This window comes from Cnephaeus nilssonii, assembly GCF_951640355.1.
Source record: "Cnephaeus nilssonii genome assembly, chromosome: 7".
Lineage (NCBI taxonomy): Eukaryota > Metazoa > Chordata > Mammalia > Chiroptera > Vespertilionidae > Cnephaeus > Cnephaeus nilssonii.
In genome coordinates, this window is record NC_137078.1 from 99060018 (window position 1) to 99079345 (window position 19328).

Below are 19328 nucleotides of genomic sequence, written 5' to 3' on the forward strand. Positions count from 1 at the left end.
TGTGTAACAGCGCCCCTCCTCCACCCCCATTCATTACCCGGAAAACAGGTTTCCCTGATTGTTGTTTTAAAGCCAATACCATGGTATTGCATAAAGGAAGGTGTTTATGGTTGGAATTTTATTAAAATACCATACCCAAAGTCATGAGTTCTTCCTCACCTTTGCTTCTCTTCCTGTAAGCAACCCGTGGCAGATAAAGCTAGCAAAGAGCTCAGAGAATGCTTTGAGCTAGTTCAGTCATTATTGAGAAATAAATGATTGAAAACATATGCTCCTAAAAGCTCTAGTTTTGTAGAAAAACAGAACTCCGCCTGTCATTTTGTGTTATAAATACAGAGGTAACTTACCATCTTTATAGAAATTGGGGTTTTATTTTTATGATGAAGAAAAATGTGCAGCCTCCCACATGCACAGCAATTGCATAGGATTGGAAAAATCCTTTGAGAACAGATTTACGATTTTATCCAGACTGTCTATAGCCTATCTGCCAGAGACTCTCAGCTCTGATTTTAGAGTGATGGCGTAATATGTTGAATGAGTCGGAGGAGATCTGTGTGGAAAGGGAAATTTACAACGGAGTGCTGATGGTGTAAGATAATGTAACATATGATTCTAAAACTTGGTAGGTGTGACTATGTTAAAAGGTCTAGTGGAGAAAAATGCTTTCTTGCTCCTTTTTCCTCAGGTCAAATTGTATAAATTGCTGAAAGAAAAGACTAAAGCCTAGATCAGTGATGGCGAACCTATGACACGCGTGTCAGCACTGACACACGTAGCCATTTCTGATGACACGCGGCCGCATGCCGAGGATGAAACATTTGCTGTTCCTGAGGATGAAACATTTGCGACTAGAGTCTTGGAGTTAGTTTTTTCCTCAAAGTGACACACTACCCGAGTTATGCTCAGTTTTTTGGCGAAGTTTGACACACCAAGCTCAAAAGGTTGCCCATCACTGGCCTAGGTTGTTATGGGACCCGCTCACTCTATCTTTCTAAGAGTTGTCATCTATTGTTTTTGTGAAAGTCAAGGATAAAGTCCCTGGGTTTACATTTATGTATATTCTTGTACTTAAAGCTAATCGAGTTGATTAAAAGGGAGTGGATTACTGATGAAATGGGATTCTTAATGTATTTATTTATATACATTTAAATCTAAATCAGTACTGTCTAATAGAACTTTCTGTGATGTTGGAAATGTTCTTAATCTGTGCTGTCCATCGTGGTAGCTACTGGCCACATGTGTCTGGTGAACACTTGAAATTTGGCCAGAGTGACTAAGGAAATGAATTTTTATTTTATTTAATTTTAATGAATTTTTAAATAGTCACATGTAGCCGGTAGCTACCATATTGGACAGCACAGCTCTAGATGAAAACTCATAAGTGATTTATCAGGCTTTACAAGGAATAACATCTCAAGGTATTCTCTCACATACAGACGTTATAATTTCGTGGACATGTGCTTTTAGTTCTTTATTTTCTTTTAGAGGAAATTGGAATGAAAGGGGGAATAAGGCACTGTTAGTGAATTATATGGAGAGTTATAATTTAATTTTAAAACAAAAATCCAAAGGTGGTCTTTTTTAATGTATTTAAGGAAAAGATTAATGAGAACCTTAATATACTGCTTTAAGAATCTGTGCACTTTGATTATAAGAGGAAAGCTTGTTGATGGATAATGAAAAATGAAGCTTAATTAATAAATATATTTTGTTCATCCAGTATTTGATTGCTTTCAAAGTTAAACATGGCACAATTCCTACTCTCAGGGATCTAAGCAGAAACCAGGAGACCATACTTATACAGCCAGAGAGTAAGGGTTGGTGTAGGGAAAACGGGTTCCCAGAGAGCCATGAGAGAGAGCCCTTAGAGGGGTTTGAGGAGTCAGAGCAAGCTCCTCTGAGAACTGACAACTCTTCCTATTCAGCAATACAAACTAAACAATGTTTCTAGGATCAGCTAGATATACTCTAACATAGTCTTTGCAAAGTGTTGATTGTTTTCCTCTGTGTTGTGGGAGTCTGTGTAGAATATTGTCATTATCAGTGTTAATGGACACATGCTGAGCATCTTGTATTTGCTAGGCCTTGTGCAGACTAGTACTTTACAGGGGTTATCTTATTCCTCACAACAACTCCATGGGGTTGTCATACTATTATCTTCATTTTATAGATGGAAAAAAACAAAGTTTAGGCAGAGGAATTGACTTGCCCACAGTTATAAAGCTAGCAAGGACCAGGCTATGTTTCTGAACTTAAGATGATGTAAGACAGTGGTCTGAAAACTCATTAGTCAACAGAGCCAAATATCAACAGTACAACGATTGAAATTTCTTTTGAGAGCCAAATTTTTTAAACTTAAACTTCTCATGCCACTTCTTCAAAATAGACTTCCCTAGGCCGTGGTATTTTGTGGAAGAGCCACACTCAAGGGGCCAAAGAGCCGCATGTGGCTCGCGAGCTGCAGTTTGCCGTCAACGGGTGTAAGATAATGGAACATGTGATTCGAAAACTTGGCAGGTGTGACTATGTTAAAAGGTCTAGTGGAGAAAAATGCTTTCTTGCTCTTTTTTCCACAGGTCAAATTGTATAAATTGCTGAAAGAATAGAAGACTAAAGCCTAGATTGTTATGGGACCCGCTCACTCTATCTTTCTAAGAGTTGTCATCTATTGTCTTTGTGAAAGTCAAGGATAAAGTCCCTGGGAGATTATATATGAAAATTATTCAACAAATGTTTATTGAGGTAACAAACAGTAAAGAAAGGGTGAGCAGAGGTTAAAGTAAGCCTAAGTGTCGGGGATACATATAGGAGGCTGTTATTGGAGTGTTGTGGGTGAACAAGGTGAGCACTGGAGAGGCAGTTTTGTGAAGGAGGAAATTAGATCTCATGTAGTCTTTCCTTGAAAGTTCTCTTTTTAAAAAATTAAAACAATTTAAGATACAGTCGACACAAAACATTATAATAGTGTAGATGTATAACATAATGATGCGATATTTGTATATTTTGCAGTAAGTCTATTTAGCATCCATCATTACACATAGTTACACATTTTTTCTTGTAATGAGAACTTTTAAGATCTACTCTCAGCAGCTTTCACATATGCATTACAGTATTATTTACTGTAGTCACCATACTATTATATTATACCCCTTGACATTTATTTTATAACTGGAAGGTTGTACCTTTTGACCTACTTCATGCATTCCTCAAAAGTCTTGATTGAGGCTATTCAAAATTGAGACAAAAGGTACAATATTTATAGAAAGTAAGAATTGAGGTCCAAGATAAATGAGGGCATTGGGAATGGAGAAAAGATTGACAGCATTTTCCCAAATGCTTTCCTAATTTGGAGGACCAGTAATACCCACTGTCTTGCCACTATCTCCAGCCTGTTATGTGGTGCTCATCACTTTGATTTATTGGTCCTCGCTGGTAACCACAGGGAGGGTCTGTCACTTTTCCTGGCGTGGAACCTGGGTTGTGGCTAGGGCCCACTGCGGCCAGAGATACTCCCACTGCCTTGGTTATCCTAAGGTTATTTTAGGTTTCAAGAGTCTTTTTTATCTTGAGTTCCTTATAGGCCCCTTCTGTTTGTTAACATTTTAATTAATGTCCCACTTGAGGGAGTTGATTCATCTTTTGCTGACAGGCAGATTTGTGGTGTGCTCTCTCCTCCCCCTTCCACCCTCCCTCCTTCCCTTCCTCCCTCCTTCCCTCTCTTCTCTCCCTCCTCCTTCCTTCCTCCCTTTTCTCTTGTAAAAATATACCTGATTTGCTTTATTTAGTCCTTCAACTTGCTATCTAAGAATGTTTTGTGAAGCAAATAATTCTTTTTGTGTTTCTGCAGTTTAAGTTGATGTTGATTTCTAACTTGTGAAGACAATGGCCAATGGAATAGTTTGGATTACTTTTCTACAGTTGATCAATGGTTAAGAATCATGTTGATGTGTCAGGTATTTGGGTAGTCAGATTCCCACCAGGAATTTAAGAGATTAGTTAGGTTGTAGAATTTCTATTATTCTTGTCCAAAACTCACATGCTGTTCTAAGGAAGGATGAGAGTTGGCGTTGATCATTATAAGTTTTGTAATGTGAAGATGAATTACTCTGCGCAGTGTGTTGTGAGTATTTGATTCTGTTGATAATAACTTGAACAGTTTTCTTACCCACAGGTTTCTTAGACCCTTTAATGTGACAATGATTATAAATTTGAAGAGTATTTATAAGCAATGTGTCCTACACTTACTTTACACAGAGGTTTTGTGTTTTTGTTTTTTTTTAAAGGAATATGGCTTGGAAAATGCTATGGTGTTTACATTTTTCCCTATACTCTTCATCTAATGCTCTTTCCTGTGTCATCTCATCTAGTGTCTCCTATATGTGGATGACTCCCAAGTCCATGTTCTTGCCTTGGTCTTTTTCCTGGGTGTCATTTTGTATTTCTAGCTGCCTAGTAGCTAACTCAGTCTGTATAGCTACTTAAAAATCTCCTGTCCATTCAATTATGTGTATCACCCGCCAAACACATGCCCCCCTTGTAGAAACTAGGGATAGAAGCCCTGGCATCTTCTTCAGTTCTCTTTGATTCCCATCTGGTTGATTCCCAAGCCTGCACTTTGTGGGAGGTTAACAGGATCACCCACAAACATGTTACCCTACTGTTTTTGATCTCAGGGAGTAGGGTTAGTTGTGGATGTGGGAATGGGGCTCTCAGGATGCTTAAACATCTATTGGGGACCTCCTGGGTTTTTCATAGTGAGAAGAGCTGCCTTTTACTATTAGGCCTTTTCTACACAATTCTAAATTTCTGTAATATTCTAAAAAATGCTTCTTACCTGCTCATATTATATCATTTGTTTAAAAAATATCAAAAGTGACAGGCTTATAGGGAAGAAACAGCACATCATATCCAGCTGTTTAAAAACAACAACAAAATAAAACTGTAAATTACCAGTTGCTGAAAATGACACACAGTCTCTAGATAGTTAGGCATATTGTTAGTCAATTTGCAGGTTGTAAGATAGAGCGGGAGGAGTGTAAGGAAAGGAAGCTGTGCATTCCCCCAGGTCCCATAGATTGCACCAAATTAACTTTCATCAGAAGTGGCAGTTGTTCCACTGAAAACATTTGAGAAGAAACTCCTCTGTTTTCTGAAGTGAGAAAGCAGGTGTCTTTTGGGAATGCTGCTGTACCCCGTGCTCCATTTACATGTCAGCCTTCCAGGTTGCATTTGCCAGTTGCTTTTGAGATTTATGTTCTTGAGGTTGAATATTGCCTTGCTTGCATTTTCCAGGTGTTCTTAAAGGTCATTAGAGACTAGAGCTCTTCAATACACGTTTACATTGGTCAATAAACTGAGCTTCCAGTATTTTTGTGGTTGTGCAGTATGGAATGAGTATTTCGCTTGTAGGTTTAATTTTTTCTTGACAATAAAACAGAGAAAATCTGTCAAGGGAACTTGACTTTGAACTGTAGGGATAAGACCTTATTTAATCTGGCAATTGCTCTACCATCCTTTTATCTTCCACTATATGAGATGAAAGATTAGAAAAGAATACCTGTGTGGTATTGATTAAGCCTGCCAACACATGACCAATACAAGTCTTGTTAGTAGATTTACTTGCTTCTGGAAGAAATGCAGTCTCTACCTCCTTCAGTCCTGCTCAGTGTTATCACAGTTATTGTTCATGGGTGCGATTCTATTTAGTTGCTTTCATATTTTAAAAAGCTTATTTTGAAAAATTCTGAAGACATAGCTTTTCTCCCCCCCCCCCCCCCCCCCGTATTTCCTTCTGTTGATAATGTTCAGGTCTTTAAATCAAAATGATCTCCTTTAGTCTAGTGGTATAGGGCTGTATTCATAATTTATAAATGTCAAATGAGGTTTATTGGAAGAAGCTGCAACTTTGCAAATCCTACATAATAAAAGGGTAATATGTAAATTACCATCACTCCGCTACGCCCACGATTGGGCCGGCGGGGGGCGCAGGGGGCGGGACTCGGGGTGGCCGGCGCGTCTCCCGGGGGAGGAGTCTGGCGGCGGTCGGGCCGCAGGAGCGTGCGGCGGCGGCGTCCGTAGAGGACGCGGGTTTCCACGCAGCCCGGGCTGGCCGAGGGAGGGCTCATGAGGGAGCCGGAAGGCAGAGGAAGCGGCAGCGGCCCCAGCCTTCCTGGGCGGGAGGCGAAGGCAAGACCCTGGCCCGGGCTCCGGCTGCCGGAGGACCACGCCCCCGCCCCGCCACGCCCTAGGGGCCCAGGGACTTCGGAGCCGCCGGCCACACCGGGTCCCGACCAGCGGACAGCCAGCCAGCTCCCCCATGATCGAAAGCGGGGAGCTGTGTGTCCGCTCCAGCACCAGCGGACCCCCTGCCATCAAAAGTGGGGAGCAGGCTGCTAGCAGTGTCCGCAGAGCGTGCTAGGCTTTGCAGGGCCGTGGATGTGGCCTGGATGGCAGGTTAAGCCTAGGGGACCCTACACATGCATGATTTAATCATGCACTGGGCCTCTAGTATTTAATAAAATTTGTGTTTTAAACTGTAATGCTATAGATTTCATTTGGGTATGTTTTACTATAAACTATAGCATTAAGCTTTCTTACCTGATTCTTTAAAGAAACATAGTTTTTCTTATTTTGGCACATATTTCACAAATTAATGATTTCTCAGGAATGATCTTCTTTCCAAGATCTTGATAGACACTTGCTGTAGAGCGGTGCTATGTCTATATTAGAGACCCCTGATGTAGACCTGATGGTTATTCTCTGCTCATTCTCAGGTGGACCTGGTACCAGAGGTAAATTATATTTTTATTAGAGAATGCCCCATGCTGAACAGGATTGGGGTATAATATCTGTGATATGGGATCATTATATCATCCTCTAAAGCTTGCTATAATAAACCAAGTAAGCTCCTCTGTAATAACAGGGACTATTTTATTCTTGAATGTTTGGCTGTTTCTCTTACCAAGAGGGTGAAAATGTAAAAACATTCTGCCCTCCATATGAGTTTATTCTGCTTATTGCTGATTTTATACACACACTAGAGGCCCGGTGCATGAAATTCGTGCACGGAGGCAGGGGGGGGGGGGGGGGTCCCTTCATCTCAGCCTACACCCTCTCCAATCCGGGACCCCTCGGGGGATGTCCGACTGCCGGTTTAGGCCCGATCCCCAGGATTAGGCCTAAACCAACAGTTGGACATCCCTCTCACAATCCTGGACCACTGGCTCCTAATTGCTCACCTGCCTGCCAGTCAGTTCGCCCCCAACTGCCCCTCCCTGCTGGCCTGGACTGAACTGTCCCCTCCACCGGCCTGGTCATCCCTTCCTGCCCCCTCTACTGGCCTGATCACCCCCAACTGCCCCCACCCCCTGCTGGCCTAGTTGCTCCTCACTGCCCCCCCTGCAGCCTAATCGCCCCAACTGCCCCCCTGCCGGCCTGATCACCCCCAATGGCACCCCCTCACTGCTGCCCTGGTTGCCCCTCACTGCTCCCCCTGCCAACCTAATCGCCCCCAACTACCCCCACCCCCCTTGCAGGCCTGGTTGCCTCCAACTGCACCCCCCGCTGGCCTAGTTGCTCCTAACAGCCCTCCCCCCCCCACCCCCCCCCCCGCCGCCTGGTTGCCTTTTACTCCCCCCCCCCCCCATCCAGCCTGGTCACCCCCAACTGCCCCCCTGCTGGCCTGGTTGCCCCACACAGCCTTCTATTTGGTCATCCCTCCCTAACCCCCTGCCCGCCTGGTTGTAGGCAGCCATCTTGTGAGGGTGTGATGGTCAATTTACATATTACCTCTTTATTATATAGGATTAAACTTTTTTTTTTTTAGTAGATAGAATTGGTATTTTACCTTGAGCAAATGATATTAAAGATTTTTTTGTGTAAACACATGTTGGTAGGGTACTGGCATATTCTTAAGAGCTATTTTTATTTTGTGAGAGGGCTCTAAAAATGACTGAAGTACAATAGGGTTAACATAGTGGGACCAGAAGCCAGGTATATCTGAAGCTGACACCTGCTGTGGGAACTTTAGATGACATTCTTTAGGTCTGTGCTGTCCCATGATTCATTTCATCGTTTCTGTCTTTCCACTTACAATTTCCTCACTTTCAAGTTCCAAAATGGAAAGTGTTCGTTTAGCTTATTAGTGCCTACAAATTTGGCTGTTGTGTTTTCCGCTTCATGCTGTACGTATCATATGTCACTTGGCAGCTCTTTGCAGTCTCGAGTGCCATTCCTGGTCATGGAGGGACTTTAGTCCTGAGAAAAAGTGAGTAATGCTTCTTTCATTGCCGATGACCATTAGCAGCTAGATAATTATACGTAAGAGCCCTTATTTTGAAGTCCAGACTTTCTTACTGGGTAGTGACCCCCTCCCCTCCTTTTACGGCTCTTCCTGCTCTGACTGTTAATGGAATCAGTCATTTGGTGCCAACAAGTACAGGGAATCTAAAACAGTCAGCCATGGAACATGAGCGCCTTGCCCTGTCAGAGACTACCTGGGGTTCATGCTTCCTGTGGCTCCACATTTGGGAGGTGATATTCGTATGGCATACGGGTACATTGGACATTTTGGTAGTGCTCATATGGTACTTTGTGAACATCTCATTACATATTCTCTAGTAATGTAAGACAAGAAATACAATGAGGGAAGAGAATAAACATTGAATTTGCCTAAAATATCTAATGTAATGTCTTCAAATTTTCTAATGGAAAATTTGAGGGTGCTTCTGTAAACTAAACATGGAAAACGACTACATGCAATTTCTGATGAAGACATTTTGATGAACATATCAAATTCTTGAAGATCACCTTTAGTGGAAGAAATTGGTTCATACAGGAGGAGGTGGCAAATGATAGAAGAATATTGCATTTTTCTCTAGTTGTTGGGAACATCTTTCTTATTAGCCAGAATTTGGTATTTTGATAGCTTTAAATTATATCTCTAGAGTATGATTACTCTTTAAATCTAGCCACTTTCCCCCTTTTTAATGGATAAATATAATTGTAATTTCTTGATAATGCACATAGATTTTTTTAATCCATTTAAAACTTTTTATATCAAGGTTTTAAAAACAATATTCTCTCCCTCCCCTCTATTTTACTTAATTCTTCTTTAGGATTTTAATTATGACACCAAATAAACATCACTAGTGAGCTTTAAAGTCCCATTTTTATGGAATTGAGCTTTTGTTTTGAATTCATATACTTGGTTACGTTTTCTTTCTCTCCTTTCATGTAAACCTTACAATGTTCAGTTTAGGGCCTCAAAAATGTTACTTAGGAAAGCTATTTTTAAAATCTAGTTACTCTACTAATTTGCAAGGTAGGCTTTAAAATGGCGTTCCCCATCCCTCGACTTTATTTGGACAGCTGGTATATTTCCTTTTGAGGTTTGGAGGTGGTGGGGGAGAGGGGTGTTTCTATCTTACCAGTATGTGTCTTCCTAGATGGGAACCAGCCAAGACTGTAGCTGCCTGGATTTTATTAAATGCAGCATTTGGTAACATTAATATGGAATTTGTCTATAGGAAACTTACACAGGTAGAGGGCTTCTCTGTGAATAAAACAGTGTGTTGATTTTATCCCAGTACGGATACAGTCTTTCCACTGGAGCTTCACTGGCAGTTAACAAACTTATTTGGCCTGCCCATAATACCTTATTTGCTTCAAAGTATACTCTTGCCACCTTGACTATTGCATCCCCATTTGTTTCTATACCATCCAGTCGCAAGGTTGTCGGTACTGTTTATATGGTGAGGACTCCTAGGTTTATATCTCTAGCCCAGAGTTTCCTGACCTCTCAACCCATTCTCACACTTCACATGTTCCAAGCAGAATTCCTTTTCCTTCTCCCCTCTTATCAGTAAATGACAACTCTACTCTTCCAGCTGCTCAGGCCCAAATCTTGGCCTCTTTGACTCTCCTCTTTGTCTCACAGTCGGTCACAATCTGACAACAGATTCCGATGGCTCTGTTTGTAGAACTGATCCACAATCTGACTACTACTTAGCACTGCATAACCACTCCCTTGCCTGAATCAGTAATTTCCTAACCCCACAGCCACAAGAGGGAGTCTGTCTTAATTCTCACTTCAAACCCCTACAATGACTTTTCTATTCAGTAAATGCTCCCATGCTACCTCCTTATTTCTGACTTTCTTTCTTGCCATTACTGCTTCTGCCCCTGGCTGTTTGCATATGCCAGGCATGCTTATGTCTCAGGCTGTTGTACTTGCTTTTTTCTGTCTGGAATGCTTTCCCCCAGGTAACTGTACAACTTGCTCCCTTACTTCCTTTAGGTTAAATGATCCCTTATCACTGATGACCTTATACAAGTTAACAACCCTTGCATCCCCTTTGCCCAGCTTAATTTTTCTCCATAGCACTTACCACCAGCTACTATACTGGTACTCTGTCTTTACTTGTTTATTATCTCCTCCCTCCCCTACTAACCTGTAAGCTCTCTATAAGGCAGTGGTCGCCAACCTTTCGGACCTCACGGACCACCAGTGGTCCGGTTGGCGAGCACCGCTCTAAGTGTAGAGATTGTGTGTATTCTGATCAAGCATGTATGTGTCTTCAGCTCCCAGGGCAGTGCTTGGCACCTAGTAGGTGCTCAGTAAATATTTGCTGAACTTAGGAAAGAATTGACAGGGCCTATGCTCTGGACATTGATGTTTGAGGATGTAGGGTTACCACTACAACATTATGGTCCAGGTCCTGGGGACCCTCATCCCCTACGCCCCCATTGCTCACTAGTTGCTGGCATCTGGCATTGAATAGTTCTCTTGGCTCTTCTGCTTTTCTCTTTGAATGACATCAGGTTAGCAAAGATGGCAGGGTAATACATTTGGTCACACCCACTTAGAACAGCTCAGACATGGGTAATGGCAAATTGAGTTTGGCTTAGACTTTTGCTTTTAGTCAGAGCTACCTTTCCTTTCTGTCTGACTCAGACTCTAAGTGTTTTTAGAAGGACTGCTCCAGTGAGTTTTATGGTTCTATTTTCCCTTGATATTACTTGTACCTATGGATTAGAAGTACTTTATGAATGCTTTTGGTTTTTCATATATGTATGAAGTGTAATTGTCTTAAGTATAAAAGTCAGTCTCCTTTCCATTCATCAAGTGGTCAGAGCTAATGGGCCATGGTTTTAAATTACTTTAATAATGAAGCTTGGTAAACTGAAAGAAAACCTGTCCAACTTACTGTTGAACATGTTGTGCAGAGGTAGTAAGCCTGACCAGGTATTCCTGTACATTAAAGATTGAAATAAAACTTCTCTGTGTTTACTTAACTATGCTTTTTATAGCTTTAAGAAGTGGTTTTTCTCAATGGCAGAGAGCGAGCTCATCCTTGTGAAGTTTATAGCCAGATGCTTTTTATTTTTTTAGCTGTAGCAAAGCTTGTGCTTTTTCTGATTAGTTTGTAGTGTTTCTGTGTGTGTGTGTGTGTGTGTGTGTGTGTGTGTGTGTGTTTATTTTTTATTGATTTCAGAGATGAAGGGAGAGGGAGAAATAGAAAACATCAATGATGAGAATCATCGATTGACTGCCACCTGCATGCCCCCTGCTGGGGATCGAGCCCACAAACTGGGCATGTGCCCTGACTGGGAATCGAGTCATGACTTCCTGGTTCATAGGTTGATCAACCACTGAGCCATGGTGGCTGGGCTTTGTGTATTTTTTGACAGCATTATTTTATTTATTTATTTATTTTTAAATCCTTAAGATCTTTTCTTTTTATTTATTTATTTATTTATTAATTAAATATTTTATTGATTTTTTAGAGAGGAAGGGAGAGTGATAGAGAGCTAGAAACATCGATGAGAGAGAAACATCGACCAGCTGCCTCCTGCACACTCCCCATCGGGGATGTGCCCGCAACCAAGGTACATGCCCCTGACCGGAATCGAACCCGGGACCCTTCAGTCCGCAGACCGACGCTCTATCCTCTGAGCCAAACCGGTTTCGGCTTGACAGCATTATTGAAATGTAATTCACATATTATATAATTTACCCATGTAAAGTGTACAATTTAATGGCTTTTAGTATATTCACAGATACGTGGAGCTACCACCACCATCACCACAGCAGTTCTACATTTTTATCATCCCCCAAAGAAACCCCATAACCTTAGCAGCCACTCCCCAGCCACCCCTCCACCTCCAGGCAACTACCAATCCGCTTTCTGTCTCTGTGGATTTGTCTTTGCTGCACATTTAATGTAGATGGAATCATACAATATGTGGTCTTTTGTGACTGGCTTTTTTCACATAGCACATTTTCCAGTTTCAGCCAGGTTGTAACATTAGTATTTTCTTTTTTTTTTATTGCTGAATAATATTTTATTGTATGGATATACATCTTTTATTTATCCATCTGTTTGGTTTTTGTATTTATTTTTTTCCTATTCTTGGTTTTCTATTTACGGCCCTGTTTTGGGGGAGAGAGATTAGGCATTCTATCCCCTTTCACAGGAGGGATTTGGTTCACAGGCTTTGGTTTCCCTTGGACTTAGCATTGCGGACACCAGGTTTTCCCTTTAGGTTTGTGATAACAGAAGCCTCCCCGTGGCCCATGACCAGAGCAGTCACCAGTGAGGACTGTTACCTTCAGGGCTTGCCAGGAAGCATCAGGATTTTCAGGGTATTGACATCTGTTTTCCAAATTCAGCTTCATACATCTGTGTAATTCCTATTTCAGGCAGTGTTTTTTAATTAGTCCAGTTTATTTCAGAGAACAAAGAACATGCTACATTATTTTTGTAATGGTGTTAGCTTTATGGATTCCATATTGGTCAAGCACAATTTGAATAAACACAGATGCTTAACCCTTTGAAATCCCTGTGATAGACGATTTTGTTTAAAGTTCTGGTTTTCAACTGTGAGCAGTTTTGCTCCCCAGAGGGTATGTGGCAATATTTTGAAGATATTATTCGGTTGTCCTGATGGGGGCAAGCGGGTTGAGCTACTAAATTTACATGGAGAGAGAACAAGGATAATATACAGGGCAGGCGCCACCCCACCCCCACCCCAATTTGGTCCAAAATGTTCATTGCACCATAGTTGAGAAGCCCTGGTTTCCTTCATCCACTGAGTAGAAGAGACACAACTGTAGGCAATGTGCAAAAAGTAAAACATTCTGTATGTGATTGGCAAAAACTTCACCTTGAACAGTATGGGAAAGCAATTGCTTGTATTAATGAGTGTGTGTGTTCTTTAAAGAAAGGGAGGACTTTGTATTTTTTATTTTTAAAATTTCCTTCGGCACCTCATTCCTTACGCCTACTTCAAATAAAAAGATTATGTATTTTTGTTATTTAGTTTTAAGTTGTTAATTGTAACCTAGAGTTTTGCTGTTTTGGGTACTTCCACCTTTTGCAGGTCCTGTGTTTTGTTATTATGTCTTTTTGGAAGAAATGAAGATATTTGTCAGAGTCCACCAATCTGAGTTCTCCCAGTTTCCCCCCAAAGCGACTCCGGGAGTTGAGGAAGTGCTACTTACTGTGAGCGTAAGCCCACTTCAGATTAAGGGGCATCATTCTGTGCTGTTTTGATACCACAAAGGCCACTCTCTGAATTTGGCTAGCTCATTCCATCTTGGTTATTTAGGTGCTTTCAATAAGACACATGTTCTGGGAATGAGTGTATAAACTCAGGATGGGCTGGGTTTACATATTCCTACCTAAACGTAGAGAGCCATTGGAGGGCACACACAGCCCTTTGCTTACGAGGTGGGATTTTGTCAGGTGGAGGAGCTTCACAATCCATTCATTCTTACCTGGAAGAATGATTCGCGGCACCACAGCAGTTTCAGATAAAACCGTCTTCCCTCTTCAAGGGTTTTCAGATCCGCTGACCCCACATTGCAGTGATTCGCTGGCATAGTTTGATGTATTCCCTGCCGCAGGTTGCTGTTTATGAGAAGGACTGTTTCTTATCCAGCGAGTACAAGTATTGGAGTGACATTTCCCTTTCCAGAGCTGAAGCCATTACATTTTCTTTCCCCAGGATGTGGGAGAAACTGTTTTCTTTCCTGAGAGGAGAGGGCAAAGTGAGTGTTTTTTCTAAATCTGTCTGTTCAAATGATCAGCTTGGATACATGTGGGGAAAGTTGGCACCTCTGCAGAGCTAATGACCGTGGCAGTACAGGTTATAACCTGCGCAGCAGGTAGGAATCGGGTCAGATGCGTTCACCTTTACAAGAACTGCCTCAGAACCTTTCATTGGCGGTGTGGTCGTGTGCAGACGGTATCTTCTTAGTTTTCCTTCTGTGGTCTGTAGAGGGGCATGGGGACTTCTGTTTGGTTCAGTTTATTGAGTTGCTGAGAGAAAGGATCAAATGGGATTATGGTGGGAATCTGTAAACTCCTAGTTGTTATAAAGATGCTGTTGAATTGTCTACTTTGTAGATAATTTCTAGTAAATTGAAGTGATAACTGCCTTTCTCAGTGCCATCTGGTTCCTCTCTGGGTCCCTTTTTTCAAATGTCACATTAATATTGTATGTTGGTCATTGTATAATGAGGCTCAGAAAAAATTATAATGCTATAGGAAATGCAGAGGAAAATATTTATATCCTCACTGAGCTATATATTAGAGTCAAATGTAAATGGTAATTGGATTCCCTTTTGCTTTGGAATATCACTGTTCTTAGCTATCTGAAAGTTGGGAGACACACACACATTTTGTTGACACCTTCTCTATTGTTTCTTAAATTTTTCTTTCTAACTCACTCTGGGCAGAAACGACTCTGATTTCTTTGTAAATAGAAACACAGTATATTATTTTGTAGGGAGTACTGTTGAGTACAAATTTGGATTTCTTTCTTTTTGAGTGCTAAAACAACATTTTTACAAAATTTTTGGAGCAGTTATCTTATTTACTCTAGGGAGAGTGATCTTTTTCTTAAATTTATCAGAAGTCTGTATTGCATCTGAGAGGTTTTCAGCCTAAGCTCCTTGTTCTTTTTGGACTGCTGGTAGACCTGGGTACCTTTTCAATGTCAGAGGAATGTTTTAACAATGGTGTCAGCTGATAGTTTTCTTTCTTGCATGATTGGCCTGTTCATGCTCTGAACTTAAGCCCGATAGAGAAAATCATGTTTCTGGATTTTCAGTTGCTATCACCAGTGGATTACAGCGATTTGGAAGTTTATTACTGTCTGTTTAATATACGATTTATCTAGGCAGAAGTTTTGCAGGTACTAGAATAATTTTTCTTGAAATATATTTAAAAATTTGAAATCCTATCTGAAAGCATATTTCCTATGTAGAAGGAAGTAATCTTGGTTTGTGCTACATGTTTCATCTTTCTGACTTTGCTCATAGATTGTCAGCATTATTGCTGCATTGGTCTATCTCCCAAAGGTGGTTGTTAACATTTTTTATTTTCCTGAATGCCAAAGGGTATTTGAAGTGCTTTTATAGGGATGTTTTTTCTGGTACTAGGTTTGACCCCTGATAAAAGTATATGATAATTTTTATGATTTTTGACATAACCAATGAGAATTTTCTCTGCTTCTGAGGATATAATTGCAAATGGCTTTGTTTGGTGTTGTCAAAGTAATCTTTTGTTTGCATATGTTTTTTTATCTGGCCCTAATAACATGAGAAACAGATGGTTCTCATATTGATCAGTTGTCTCCTTTTTTTTCTAGTAGAGCACGCGTCCTCAAACTACGGCCCGCGGGCCACATGCGGGTGTTTTTGCCGTTTTGTTTTTTTACTTCAAAATAAGATATGTGCAGTGTGCGTAGGAATTTGTTCATAGTTTTTTTTTAAAACTATAGTCTGGCCCTCCAACGGTCTGAGGGACAGTGAACTGGCCCCCTGTTTAAAAAGTTTGAGGACCCCTGCAGTAGAGCATTGAAGGCAAAGATTCTGAGTTTTCCCCTCATTGTATCATTAGTTCCTAACACCTGGCACATAGATAATGTCTGGTACAGATTGTTGAACACATTAGATAAGATATTGGGAAAGATGATAAAAGATTGCAAAAGATAAATTACTGGTTATTATGTCTGTTCCAAACTGACTTGTACCAATAAACAAAACATTTATTTCCCTCCTATGAAATTTTTATTATAATTGTGTTGGGTTGAAGTTTGGTATTTACTCTTATTTTAAAAAATCCTTAACTTCACACTTTTCTTGTTGGGTTTAGTTTTAGGGAGGAGTTTATTAGGAAAGCTATTAATAGTGGAAATTTGGAAGAATGTAATAACCATCTAATAGTCCCTAATGAAGGTTATTTTGGGGAGCTGTTATGTTTGGTGAAGGCAGAGATAACGTATCTTTAGAGAAACAATTTTTTTGGAAAATAACCAGAACAGTAGACTTAGAAGATGTGAACAGTTGTAATAGAAGGCAAAGGAATCTTGCTTTGAAGTCATTTTATTTGTGTCAACTCTTATGTTTATTGTTGTTGGAAGACACTCTGGAAATCTTACGTTTATTGTTGGGAGGAAATCTGGAAATTTGGAGAAGTGGATAGAGAGAGTCATCAGAAGTTTGTAACACCTTGGACATTTTCTAAGGCTATCCAAATTTTGTTTTTTTGGGTGGAAATAATTTTTACTGTAGGTTCTTTCCCTTTTGAATTAATTCGATGGCTAGGAAGTGCCTTTTATATAATTGTACCCATTATATGTTGCCTACTGAGGTACTGTGGGAGCCCCTTTCACGTCCCGCGTGGTTCAGGGTTCGGGCTCTGTAGAAGGCCGCACACAAATGAGAGACTAGAAAAGTATTAATTTGGGAATATTGGGGGCCAGGCGGGAGCCCAAGAGAGGACTACACCTGGCTCTGGCTTTGCTATCCCTTTTATTAAGGTTATGAGAGACACCATATCCTTTAGGCAGGAAATTCCAATAACAGCCAATCAGCAAGAATTTACATAAGAGTAACAGGTGGAAGCTGCTTCAGCTGCCAATGTCTCAACTAAACAATGAGTGATTAGCTCCGACCTTTCAGAGCATTTAAGGTTGACCAGCCATCCGGATTCCCTGTTACATCTCTCTATTAGTGACAATGATCCGTTTCTGGCTAGGTACACTTTTTCCTTAAAAAGGAAAAAACAATTGGTATCTAGAAAGTCTAGTTCATCTTATACATTCAGACATTTTTCTTTATTGCTGTTGTAGAAAATCCCAAACCGTATGCCAGCTGAGGCCAAAACTGTATATAATTAACATTTTTTCACTTGTACTTTTTTTCCCCCCCTATGGCCCATGAGAAGTTTTTAGGGATAAAGTATGAGTAAGAGATTTATTTAACAAGACATTTCAGGTATCCCTAGCTGGTTTGGCTCAGTGGATAGAGCATTGGCCTGGGGACTGAAGGGTCCCAGGTTCGATTCCGGTCAAGGGCACATGCCTGGGTTGCAGGCTGGATCCCCAATAGGAGGCAGCCGATCAAAATCAATAAAAATATATTTTTAAAAACAGACATTTTAGGGAAAAAATATGAGGAAGTGGTAAAGTAAAATTAATTTCTCTCTTTTTTCCTCCTAGCATTTTTGAAACGTTGGGGTTGTTGGAGTGGTTGGATTTTCCCTGGAATTGAGTGAGAAATTCAGAAGACTGAAGCCCAGGCTTACTGTCTACCTTTCACGGAGGCCTAGCCGTGAGAGGACAGAAGAAGGCACGTGGCGAATCATGACAGCTGACAAAGACAAAGACAAAGACAAAGAGAAGGACCGGGACCGAGATCGGGACCGAGAGAGAGACAAAAGAGACAAAGTAAGAGAGAGTGAGAATTCAAGGCCACGCAGGAGCTGTACCTTGGAAGGAGGAGCCAAAAATTATGCTGAGAGTGATCACAGCGAAGATGAGGACAATGACAACAATAGTGCCACCACGGAGGAATCCACGAAGAAGAACAAAAAGAAGCCGCCGAAAAAGAAATCTCGCTACGAAAGGACAGACACTGGCGAGATAACCTCTTACATCACTGAGGACGATGTTGTTTACAGACCAGGAGGTGAGGAGCGTTACAAGTGGGTCTTTACCGTGTTGGTGGAGGGGAAATGGCATCAGCTGTCGTGCGTTTCACCTGGTGAAGCAGGCATGGAGCCCAGAAGGGTCCGTGGTAGTCTGGGTGGACAAACCAAGGCAGGCAGCACGCTGACCCGCGTTTGGCCGGTGGGATGTGCTCGCTCTTGCTCCTGCCTGTCTGCCTCAGCACGGGCTCTCCGGTCTGTGCACTTCGCACTTCTCTCCTGTTTCCTCACGTTGCTGCTTCTCTCCCTTCATCTGCTCAGTGGTTTTCTTCTTCTGACTTCTTCACACCGTTAGGGTACAGCGACTCTGGTGGGACAAGTAAGCCTTAAGGTTCTTGGAAAGAGGAAATTTTACATTGGCTACAGAAGTGGCCAGAAGCTAGGGAGGTATTTTTAATGGCCTTCGATCGAGGTTTATTTCTTCTGATAACCTTTTCTAAAGAATCGAGTGAGCTTCAGGTTCTCTAATCAATGATAATAGCTGGAGCCAAGTAACCTGCTTTGTTTTTCAGACAATATGCTCTGTTCGTTAGGTGTACTGAGGGTTATAGCGTTGTTCTGGGAAGAGACAGACTTAGGTTTCCGACGAGATGCAGAGAAACAAGTGATTCAGAACCCGTTGGGCACCAGCAAAACTTTGTTTTCCATTTGAAATATTGTGTGGATTAAGATACTTTTCTTACAGAAGTCAGTAAAACTAGCTAAAAATCGTTCTATTTGAATTACTTATAGTGCTGAGGAATGACATGAATTTCATATGAGCTGTAATTAACAGATTAAAAGCCTCCCAGTTTGAAGCTTTTCCAGGAAAGGGAGATTGTAAGGAGATTGAGGTGTCACTGTTTTGAACCTCACATAAAGTACCACATTCTCCCCCTACCTCCCATGTAGGAATTAGTTTTGAATTTCAAAAGAATCAATGTTAGAACTTATACAGATAAACTTGTATTCACAACTACAATTTCTTGGTTGATGATTAACTTAGAAGAAAGATATTTATGTAATATTAAATTACCAAAGTTCAGGTTGTAGAGAGATTAGAGCTCTGGTGTAGAGATAATAATGTGTAGATTCTGTACTGTATCTTTGATTTAGACTTAGATATTGGACAGTAAGAATTTCTTAGCCACTGAAGACTGTCTCTTTATAGAGTTACCACAAAATGCTTGCTATTTAGTTCTAGATCATAAGAATGAACAGAATGTGTTAACTCCTTTAGCTATAGATTATAGTATGATAACTTAAAGTAAGAACTCAACTTGTTATCCTTTTCTCTTGATGCATAATAATTCAATGTGGTAGTGCAATCGTTTGGATCGCTGCCGGGTG

At 41.0% G+C, this 19328-nt stretch overlaps 1 protein-coding gene across 4 annotated transcripts in view; it reads left to right on the top strand.

Moving 5' to 3' along the window:
• The window catches only part of RERE (arginine-glutamic acid dipeptide repeats), a 387530-nt gene that overhangs the window by 125918 nt on the left and 242284 nt on the right, over positions 1-19328 (top strand). For all 4 annotated transcript variants that reach the window (XM_079776772.1, XM_079776775.1, XM_079776773.1 and 1 more), the window contains exon 2: positions 17512-17980. In XM_079776772.1, coding sequence (XP_079632898.1) covers positions 17656-17980 — 325 coding nt within the window. In that variant the 5' untranslated portion in view covers positions 17512-17655. The remainder of the gene's footprint in view (positions 1-17511; positions 17981-19328) is intronic.